We start from the raw sequence: 11,636 nt of genomic DNA, 5'->3' as shown, positions 1-11,636 counted from the left end.
TTGACTCATAAATTAATAGGATGAATATATTTTCTTGCACTAGTGGATTTTTATGCACTTGCTGTCCAGTTTGAGGACATAAACATATTGCACTTTGCACTTTAAATTACTGAAACAGACATAAATGAATTGTGTTCATTACATTGCCAATATTGAAATAGGTATTTATAATGGGCACTTGTCCTTTATTCTGAAATCCTATATGCAATTTGAACACTTGGCACCATTTAAATTGTGAAGTATCCTAATTTTTACAATGATTATTATAACAATAACTATTACCCTGTGGGAAAAGTTTTTTGTTGAATATTGTATTTAAATCACAGGATGCATGTCATCATAAGTCTGTTTTCTAGCTCCACAAAACAAACTGGGTGGATCTTATTGACGTGGATACGTATATAAGATCGTGATTGGTTTCAACATATCATGTGATCAAGACCGGGGAAACCCAGTCGAAACGCGTCATGTTGCTGTTCGTGGAATAAAAGAAGCACTTTATAAACATTCTACTGCGTGGTGGTCCATTTCTGCGCTTTTTGCTGGAGACGTACGTCTTGAAGTCAGGATTGTGAGTATATATATATATATATATATATCTATATATCTCTATATCTCTATATCTCTATATATCTATATATCTATATCTATATCTATATATATATATATATATATATATATATATCCAAACGAATCGTTACGCCGTTTTTTTCAAGAAACGATGCAATGGCCACAAACTTTTCTCAGCGTGTATTTATTTAGATGGTTTTGTCACTTTGAAAAAAACGGCGTAACGATTCGTTTGGATATTGGGAGTCGCTTTCCCGCCGTGGCCCGCTACTGCAAGTGGCTTTGGTCTTCGTAGCGAAACAGAAGAAGTGGATATATATATATATATATATATATATAAACAGTCACAATCGGGTCCTTCCGGGATCGATCCCTCGTCAGGTGGTGCGCTGTCCGGCGAACCCAAAGCCGGATAATCCAATGTCAATTTTCAAGAAAAACGCACTCTCGGAGGTTAATTGTTATTTAATACCACTCGCTACGCGTTTCGACACACCTGTCTCGAAACGCGTAGCGAGTGTTATTAAATAACAATTAACCTCCGAGAGTGCGTTTTTCTTGGAAATTGATATATATATATATATATATATATATATATATATATATATATATATATATATTATCTACTGGCGGTCGCCAGTAGATAGTTATAGTTAGTTATAGTTAGGACCGAGTTCCCATAGGAAATCTGAAAATTCTATTTTGAATAACTTTGGCGCCGGTTGACGAATCCTCGTGAAATTTTCAAAAAAATGGGGCGCTCCGCTCAGCTCCTACCCTGAAAGTCGCGGGGTGATTTGTCAAGCGGGGGCTGAGAAAAAAGGGGGGTCCCAAAACACGTTTTTCCCATGGATTTTCCCATAGGACGTTTAGTCGAAGGTACAGCCCGAACGGCTGAACAGAATTACTTGAAATTTGGCAAAGAGGCAGTCCTCAGGTCAGGGATGTGCCTTTTGCATATATGGTGTCAATCTGTTCAGTAGTTTCTGAGAAAATTGCAGTTAAAAGTACATAAATATCTATATGCGTGCACGGTGCGCGGACGGTGCGCGCACCGTGCCGTGCGCGAGCGTAATTCTGATTGGTGGTTAGATGTCAGTCAACATTCGAATAGGTCGAAATCAGGAAGTGACGGACGCCATTTTGTGTGTGGCAGTGAAAAACAAAGGTGGAGAGCGTGAAAAGGGGGCAGGGTAGAGAGTTCCTGACCCCCTAGCCTTTGTCAGGGGGTCCCTGAAGGACCCCGAAGGGTGAAAAAAACATTTTTTTTTTTTTAAATCGCGGTGCGTGCACGGTGCGCGCACGGTGCGCACACGGTGAAAAACCCTTAAAAAAAATTCCATATTACAGGATACAGTCAGTCTATAACTATATACATAGGTAGTTTATTGTAAAATAAATATATAAAAAATATAATAATACATACATAAATTAGCATTTAAAAAACCTTACAAATTCACAAAAAAAAACATAGGTTTCACACACGTTATAGTTAGAAATTAGCATTTAAAAAACCTTGCAAATTCACTTAAAAAACCATAGGTTTCACACACGTTATAGTTAGGAATTAGCATTTTCAAAACCTTGCAAATTCACTGAAAAAAACATAGGTTTCACACACGTTATAGTTAGAAATTAGCATTTAAAAAACCTTGCAAATTCACTTAAAAAACCATAGGTTTCACACACGTTATAGTTAGGAATTAGCATTTTCAAAACCTTGCAAATTCACTGAAAAAAACATAGGTTTCACACATGTTATAGTTAGCTGGACATTTCACTCGTAAAAAACCATTGAAATTCCCCCGTTATAGTTAGTTCAGCTAAATATAACTCGCGTGACCGCAATCCACTGCTGATGATGTCACATATTACATCACTGTATTCACTAAGATACTGTTAATAAGTCAGTTATACAATTAATTTTACAAAAAAAACCATCCATTTAGACACTTATTTACCCATAATATTTATTTTTCAGAAAGACACATATTCACTGGATGATGTCATCAGTGATGTCATCAGTGATGTCATTTGAGATGTCATCAGTGATGTCATCAGTGATGTCACTGACCATGTCATGAGTGATGTAATATGTGACGTCATCAGCAGTGGATTGCGGTCGCGCGAGTTATATTTAGCTGAACTAACTATAACGGGGGAATTTCAATGGTTTTTTACGAGTGAAATGTCCAGCTAACTATAACATGTGTGAAACCTATGGTTTTTTCAGTGAATATATATATACATACATATATATCAACACCAAGACCAGACTCCCTTGCTAGAAAGAAGTTCAAGCACACACGGCTCACCAGGAGAAGTGCTCATTTATTTTGGCATACGGCACGATGCGTTCCGTCATGAAACTGACTTTCTCAAATGCCGCCAAACAAATCAGTTCTTTCCAAGCCCACATTTCAAGCACCAAGCCCCGCTACGATTGGTTGAGACAATGATGACATGCTGGCGAGGGGAGTGTCCCGAACTCGGAGCTCCGAGTCCATGTGGAGCAGAAACTTTAGCGTCAGTACTTCCCTAGTGGGCGGTGTCTGCTCCTTCTCCACGCCTTACCTGGATCTCTTTGTGGGTGGCGAACAGCTCTCTGGGACCCTCACCCCACCACTTCTATCCCGCATCTGGCTTTAGAATCCCACTTAGGTAAGTGAAATCCTTTTGTGTAATAACAGTCCCAAACAGTGCTGGTTCGCGGGAAGAAGCAGCGGTTCAGCGGTTCCAAAATGTTATTAGACTCCCACAGTTTTGCCACTAGTCCATCAAACTGCTTGTGGGGTGGGCGCTCATAGGTGCTCGTAGCCGCACCAAAACACCAAGACCAGACTCCCTTGCTAGAAAGAAGTGCACACACGGGTCAGCAGGAGAAGTGCTAATTTATTTTGGCATATGGCATGACGCGTTTCGTAATGAAACTGACTTTCTCAAATGCCGCCAAACAAGTCAGTGCTTTACAAGCCCACATTTCAAGCACCATTCCCAGCTACGATTGGTTGAGACAATGATGACATGCTGGCGAGGGGAGTGTCCCGAACTCGGAGCTCCGAGTCCGTGTGGAGCCGAAACTTCAGTGTCAGTACTTCCCTAGTGGGCGGTGTCTGCTCCTTCTCCACGCCTTGCCTGGATCTCTTTGTGTGTGGCGAACAGCTCTCCGGGACCCTCACCCCACCGCTTTGTATCCCGCATCTGGATTTAGAATCCCACTTAGGTAAGTGAAATCCTTTTGTGTAATAACAGTCCCAAACAGTGCTGGTTCGCGGGAAGAAGTAGCGGTTCGGCGGTTCCAAAATGTTTTTAGACTCCCACAATTTTGCCATTAGTCCGCCGAACTGCTTCTGGGGTGGGCGCTCATAGGTGCTCGTGGCCACACCAAAACACTGAAACCAGACTCCCTTACTAGGAAGAAGTTTGAGCACACACGGGTCACCAGGAGAAGTGCTCATTTATTTTGGCATATGGCATGACGCGTTTTGTCATGAAACTGACTTTCTCAAATGCGGCCAAACAAGTCAGTGCTTTCCAAGCCCACATTTCAAGCACCATGCCCCGCTACCATTGGTTGAGACAATAATGACATGCTGGCGAGGGGAGTGTCCCGAAAGGGCCTCAGAACACCTCTCTGCAACGCAGCCCCCTGGTGCATACTGGAGGTTCCTGGTGGGCTAGTTGGCCCCCAGAGACCCCCAGTATTGAAGGGGAATTTGTTCCCCCTCTGCAAACGTGCCAGGGAGCGCGTTTGCAGAGTGATGAAAGGAGGGGTCGCGGCCTCCTCGCCGAGCCCGTTTTTTTAAAATAAAATTCTTTTTAAGAAGGGGGGCTGTGTAGCCCCCCTTCTTTTTCTTATTTTTTGGCCCTGGGGACCCCATCCCCCAGGGCCTGCCCCCTAATTTTTTAATTTTTTTTATACTGAGGCCTTAATCTGCCCCGGGGACCCCATCCCCCGGGGCATGGGCCTTTTTTTAAAAAAAAAAAGAAACATATTTTTAGGGAGGGGGGCTGCGTAGCCCCCCTCCTGTGGGTGGGTACCCCGGGACACTGCAGGAGCCGGCCCTGGGGGATGTTTTTTTCACCCTTCGGGGTCCTTCAGGGACCCCCTGACAAAGGCTAGGGGGTCAGGAACTCTCTACCCTGCCCCCTTTTCACGTTCGCCACCTCTCTTTTTCAGTGTCGCACCCAAAACAAACAAAATGGCGGACAACACTTCCTGATTTCGACCGATTCGAATGTTGACTGACATGTAACCACCAATCAGAATTACGCTCGCGCACGGCACGGTGCGCGCATATAGATATTTATGTACTTTTAACTGCAATTTTGTCAGGAACTACTGTACAGATTGACTCCATATATGCAAAAGGCACATGCCTGACCTGAGGACTACCTCTCTGCCAAATTTCAAGTAATTCTGTTCAGCCGTTCGGGCTGTACCTTCGACTAAAGGTCCTATGGAAAATAACATGGGGAAAATGCGTTTTGGGACCCCCCTTTTTTCTCGGTCCCCGCTTGACGAATCACCCCGAGACTTTCAGGGTAGGAGCTGAGCGGAGCGCCCCATTAGTTTTGAAAATTTCGCGAGGATTCATCAACCGGCGCCAAAGTTATTCAAAATAGAATTTTCAGATTTCCTATGGAAACACGGTCCTAACTATAACTATCTACTGGCGACCGCCAGTAGATAATATATATATATGCACATAGAAATTTCCACAAATATTTGCAGAAAAGACGAGCCACTCCAGTTCTGTGTTCTCAATATTGCAGGTTTATTTGGCTGACAAACGACGCGTTTCGATCTCAGTCGAGATCTTGGTCATAAATATATATATATAAACACATTTATTTTCACTTTGTTTCGCCAACCATTGTACCCTACCTCCATTATTTTCTATGAGAGGGTGATGCAGCACCAGTGGTTGACCATTTGTGGTGCTGGATTTACACCAGGTCTGACCTGGGGTACATTTATGACTGTTTGGGTCCAAAAAAATATAAAAGTGCAGTTTGTGAATAACACTGGGCTTAGGGCCTTAGTATGACTTTGGCGGTGCAGGACCGCCGGAGTCATAATAAGACCCTTACTCTTTTATGACTGAGTGTTTGTCCCTCTCCAGCTCCTCTTTAACCCTCCTTTAACCCCACCGTACCCCTCTTTAAATCCCTCCCATTTTGTAGTAAGTATGATTTTCCAGTCACTCACCTCATCCATTCCACATTTACTTCTAAAACCTAGGCGTACGTGTGCAGACATCTCTGCAGTCAGGAGGGACATCTCTGCATCAGAAAAGAAAAGAGAAGCAGAGACACGTAGGTTTGTAAACTGCTTTTTTGTATGTGAGTGGCACTATTGTAGTACTACTAAATACAATACAAAATGCAGTTTGTAACTAGGCCCGCTGTTTTCATTTGCCAGATATCATGACTACACTACAGTTGCATAAACCATAACACACGCCATACTTCATGTATTGTCCTTCTGAATTAAATTAATAATCACGTTTCGTCATTTACACCAGGAAGCCATGGCTTGTTGCTCCATAGCATGCACTGTGCAGGTGTGGTTGCCTCTCCATGGGGCAGAATTATTAATAAAATGCAGTACAAAGACGTCCAACAATTCTCTTGCCATAAGGAGGTTTACTTGAGAAACATCTGTGCAGAACTAATATAACAGGACTACGAAATGAACTGTTCTTGTGTCCCAAACATGTTTCCCTCAGTATGTATACCGGATATATTCGGCTAAACCCACTATTTATTTGCGGAAGATCCCAAAGAGCACTTAAAAGAAAGTAAAATGGGATTTCTGGTATGATTATATCTCTCTTAACGTAAATCCTGAATTCTACACTTTTCTAACCCGACTCCTACACTGTGCACTCCACAATGTCATAATGAATTTGCGACGCCATAATGAGACGTCTGTGCCTTTTGCCTCTGCAGCATCTGCCTCACTTCCGGTTCTTGCTCAAAAACCCGGAAAGCTCTGAGTATTTAGGTCTACGTGCTCGGCTGAAAGTGACAATGGAAATACTTCACCTGAAGAACATCCTCATCCTTGGTGTTGGGTTTCTGCTTTTATTTACTGCCTATGGAGGGCTTCAGAATTTGCAGGTAAGAAATGTGGACTCCTAATACATTTTCTATACATTTTGTTTTCAACATTCACGGCCATTTGTACTCTGGGGTGTACAGTTCTCCTATCCTTTTGACTCTGTCTTTACACATTAGAGTTTTTCTTCCTATTCAAAATGTTTGAAGTGATGTAACTGGGCTTAAACAAAGCACCAGCACACACCTGTCTGTGAAGATAAAAGAAATGTGAATTATAGCCTCAACTAAATTTTTTTATAATTGGTAGTATATTTATCTTTGTAGAATTTATCATCTGTAGGGAACCCGTTGGCAGATCTGACTGCATCAGTGTAAACATGAACTAACAACAGGGATGGACAGAGTCTGTGTGTGGAATTTCAGTGATCTCGCCTCAACAGGAATGAGGACTGCACATCTTCTTACGCTGGCTGTAAATAAATAATTACATTTGCATGTCTGCCTGTGTGTCCACTGGTCGTAGGAAATGTCTCAAGCAGATTGGTTTCCCCTTGCACTGATTTCTAGACTGCATAAGAGCTGTGTGTCGGTCTGAAGAACAGAGCCTTCTGGCGCCTGCAGTTTCCAGACTCCACTGCCTGGCAGCACACGCATTCCTCCATAGCCTTTCAGCCACCACTGCAGGGGGAGGGGCTTAGTCTAATGAAGACTGAGGCTTGTACCTGCCCCACAGATGCCCTGCAGAGGTCTATGTGGTACTGTTGGTGGGAAGGGGTCTCCCACTCGGGGTAGAGTCACTCCCCAATCGAGGGGGCTGCTGCTTTTGATCCTCTTGTCCTGGCTATTCCAGCAAGGTTTACTTTATATAGTCTGGCTCACAGGCCACTGTGCACAATGAGGAGGCTAGCGTCACATCCTCACCTCTTCCTCGGCCTTGCCAGAGGGGCCTATGTACATTGTGAGAAGTTGGCCTGGCATATGCTGTCTCCTAGTTATAGGGGACACCTTGCACCAGTCCAATTCGACTCTTATTGATGATAGGTTAAAGACAACCTTTAAAGAAAGCTATCCTAGTGGTAGCTGTGGAGAGCAGCCTTCAGGCTAAGTCTTGAAGGAGTGTTAAGCTTATTGTTTTACCATTGATAACCTCTTGAATGACCAAATGAAAGAGTAGCCCACACAGGTATATATATAAATTGTATTTATTCTAAACAGAATCCCACAAGTCTCTTTATGAGGCTGAGTCAAAGTTACAATTCAAACAAGCATTGATAGATACAATAAATAGCACTGGAATCATAGGGCCCCAGGGGGGGACCAAACCATATATTAAAAAAGTGGTATAAGAACCACGACAATTCTACAGACAATGCCTAGGGCATTTAGGATCGCTGGCCCCTTAAGAATCCACCCCAGGTTATGAGGAAGGGGACCCACGGGAGGCGCGTGCAGTGGAAATAGCTGCTATCGGGATCTCTATTAAAGCCTATGGAGAATGTTGCGGTTTGATTCAAACAGATTAAAGTCAATTCTAGCAGGAGTACAAAGTTAAAACTTTAGAGTTATGCTTTTGAGGAGCCCACTACCATGAGAGTACAGGAGTACCACTGTTACCTGCCCCAGGGAAGCCGGGTGCATAGGTCGTTTTCGATGTCGGGTCGCGGGCTGATTTTCAATGGGAAAATGTACAAAACTGCTGCTAGCCAAAAGCGTTGATGATGCCGTGAAGATTGAAGTTGTAGATCTTGCAGAGAAGAACCTGAAAGCAGAGGGGACAGAGTCTGGGTCACGGCACAGTGACCAGGGAGCTCAAAGGAAAGAGCCCGTCAATGTCGGGTGCTTCAAGTGGAAAGAGGTGTAGCTTAGATCTGCAGCCACGGGCTCCGGGAGGCTTCAAGGAAGGCCAGCTTCAAGAGGGCAACTGTCCCACATTGGATAAGGGTTGCTGCGGTGTTAGTGTCCGGATTGGATCCACTAAGCCTTGGCAACCACAACCCACGCAAGATGAACAAATCAGCTACTGGTGCAGACCCACGAGGTCTGTGAGAGGTCTCCTTTGGAGAGACTGTAGAGCAGGCCTGGAGCAACCAGGGAAACTCTTAAATGTTGAGATTGTCTTCCGCTCGGGCCCACAAGTCGAGAGACAAGGGACCGCAGAAGGCAGCAAAATGAAGTGCATAAAAGGGAGCCCACGGGCCACTGGAGTGGGCTAGGGTGCTGATCTTTGGCACAATTGCTGCTTGGTGGTTGGCTCAATAATGGGCCAAAGCACAATTTCCCCACTGGTCAGGGTCGTGTGCTATGCAAGAGGTGGCTGGTGTCCTGGGGTATTGGGAATCTCGGCACCCACGCGGTCCACGGTGCTCAGGTTTGCTGTGCACACTCACTGGCCTCTGGGATGCTTAGGAAACCCACCTCGAGGTTGCTGGAAGTCAATGAAGTTCATGAGAGCAGCGAAGTTCCAACCGGGTCACTTGCAGTGTTTCAGGTGCCTGCCAAGCAGGGGTGTAACTCCTTTACCCCAAGGGAGAGTTCTTCAGTCAGCTGGGCAGCAGCTCGTCGAAGGTCAAGTCTGTGAAGTCCAAGATTAATCTGAGGCTCTGGGGCCACGTTATTCACCTTTATCCCCAAGATTAGGGGAGTGTCCAGAGTAGTGTCCACCAATGAGAGGTGAGGCGGGAAAGGGTGGCTACACCCTCTCCCCTTTGTGTGTTTCCCACCTGGGTGATGGGCAGGATGCCCCTGAACCGGTTCCAGGCGGTGTATGCAGAATGTAGGCGCTGTAGCTGCCTACGTGCAACTCTGAAAGGCAACATATGGTGCACCCACACTGTTCCAATCCACATATCCTGGCTGGGGAGATGCTAGCACCTCCCTGCCACAGGAGCCCTATTGTCCAGCTGGCGAGGCTGGGATTTTCCCCAGCAACAGCCAGCCAGAGTCGTGTGGGTGGCGGGTAGTAGCCATTTTGTACTACGTGTGCACTTTTAAATTGGTGTCTGAATTCTGCCGCTTTTCCCATATCGCCCCTCTAACAGGGGGGAAGCGTGCCCTCTTGCCCATGGCTGGACTGGGGGTAGGATTTCTACATGTTTGACACCAAACACGATATGGTTCTGTGTAGCCATTCTCAAGTTATCACGCTATCGCGATAGACTTATAATGAGGTTAAGAGTATATGGTATGGCTACACTACAAACAACCCAGCAATGATTTTACGAGGGTTGCAGAGAGGCCCTACTCAGGTAGGGGTCCCCCCTCACACATACCTCAGCACCCTGCCTTGTAGGATTAGCAAGGCCTGCTATAGGGGTGACCTATGAGAGTATATGTGTTGTAATGGGGTGGGATATAGGGTATCTATATCCCGGTAAGGGGTGCTAGCACCACCTTAGCCAGACTACAGTAGTGGTCTGGTGGTGTCAGTTTGTATGGCTGTCCCAGGGTGGCACAATAAGTGCTGCAGCCCTGGTAGGTCTACTGAGGGACCCATGCCCTGGGTACCTAGGGTACCATCTAAAAGGGACTGTCAGGGTATCCTCAGCATCCAATTGGGTTTGTACCTAGGGTACTCACATCAGTTCTAAGGAGAAAGAAGATAGGCTGGGGTCCTGGATAGCAGGATCCCAGGCAGACTAGTCAAAAAACACTTAAATACCAGGCAAAAAGTTGGGGGCAACCATTAGTCAGATTCCACCTTCTTACATACAGTCAGGGCCATCATAGTCAATGCTTCCCAGCACCGAGCACCATGTGCAGACGTGGAGAGCATTATAGGCCTTCAGAAGAGCTCTGGCTATTTCTCTCGGGAGTGGTAATCACACCTGCCAAAGAACACTGGAAGCACTGCCTAAAATCGAGTTCCAGGCTTAAGGTTAGCTGTAGCTGGGGGGGAGGTGTGTAAGGCATAGAAGGCTTTTCTATATGAGTTATTTTACAAATTTACTGGGAAATTAATGACATCATACTCCAGAAATGGACAGAGCTGTGTTGAGATTGGCTGCCAGGCCTGCCAGTCACTCTGAGGATTGAATGCAATATTAGAAGCCCTCTTGTTGGTGCTCAGGGGAAGTTGTACTTTCCTATGAGACTTCTCAAGAGAGAGTATCTTTCCTCTACATGCCCCGGTTCCTCTATGCTTGCTGTCTGAAATAGAGATTGTCTGAAGGGTGGAAGTTCATATACTCTGGTGGGAAGTCATTCATCTTACAATTGCCTGCCTTCCTCCCATCCTGTTCAGCCTGCGTCTGCTTACTCAGATACTACTCAGTGTGTACAAACCTTTCCTACTCGAAGATGAGAAACCTGCTCGGATGGGCATGCCCAAATGATAAAGACTACTTGTCAGAGATTTGGTAATTGCCCTTTAGGATCAGAATACGGATTCTCGAACCAGTTTTGAATGTTTGAATGTTTCTTCACTATTTAACTGTTTGATGCTGCATCCTCAGGGCTCCTAAATGTTCAATGTTACCTTGCTCGGTTTCGGCTATGGAGTATTTTAGGGAACTTGACTATTCTTGTAATATGTGGCCCTAACTTAATGACTTTGCACAAATCTCCAGTGTCCTTTTTGTGTTCTATGGCCTAACCATTACACCAATGAATCTGCTGACAATCCTCTGACATCATCACTCAGGAGAGGTAGTGATGGTTGCTCAGAATTGTGTTTCTAGATATTGCGAGTCCCTCCATCTGCCTGGTTGCCCAGCTGGCTATATGTTTATCTGACAACTGCCGTGCTTTGTGGTGCTGTCATATTCGATACAGCCATTCCATTACTAGCTCACACAGCTCTGCTTTATGTGTTGACTTATTCAAAAGCTGGTTGTGAGATAGGAACCATACGCCAAGTCAGTAAGGATTGCAATAGTGCTCACCAGCAGGTACATTTCAGAAAGAACTCTAAGTGGGACTTTAAGGCATTTGCCAAGGAAATGCTTTTCCACTGACCAAACTTAGTTGTCTAACTCGGAAACATCCATTACAACGCAGTCATT

The 11,636-nt window shown here is 45.0% G+C and overlaps 1 protein-coding gene across 1 annotated transcript in view; it reads left to right on the top strand.

Moving 5' to 3' along the window:
• The first annotated feature begins 6,606 nt into the window (after positions 1 to 6,606).
• Positions 6,607 to 11,636, top strand: part of LOC146817887 (N-acetylglucosamine transporter UNC93A-like) — a 515,214-nt gene continuing 510,184 nt past the window's right edge. The window contains exon 1 of the mRNA XM_085611375.1: positions 6,607 to 6,696. Within this exon, the coding sequence (XP_085467501.1) occupies positions 6,607 to 6,696 (90 nt within the window). The remainder of the gene's footprint in view (positions 6,697 to 11,636) is intronic.

Source organism: Triturus cristatus, chromosome 6 (genome assembly GCF_964204655.1).
Source record: "Triturus cristatus chromosome 6, aTriCri1.1, whole genome shotgun sequence".
Taxonomy (NCBI): domain Eukaryota; kingdom Metazoa; phylum Chordata; class Amphibia; order Caudata; family Salamandridae; genus Triturus; species Triturus cristatus.
This window is presented reverse-complemented; position numbering and strand designations above follow the sequence as displayed.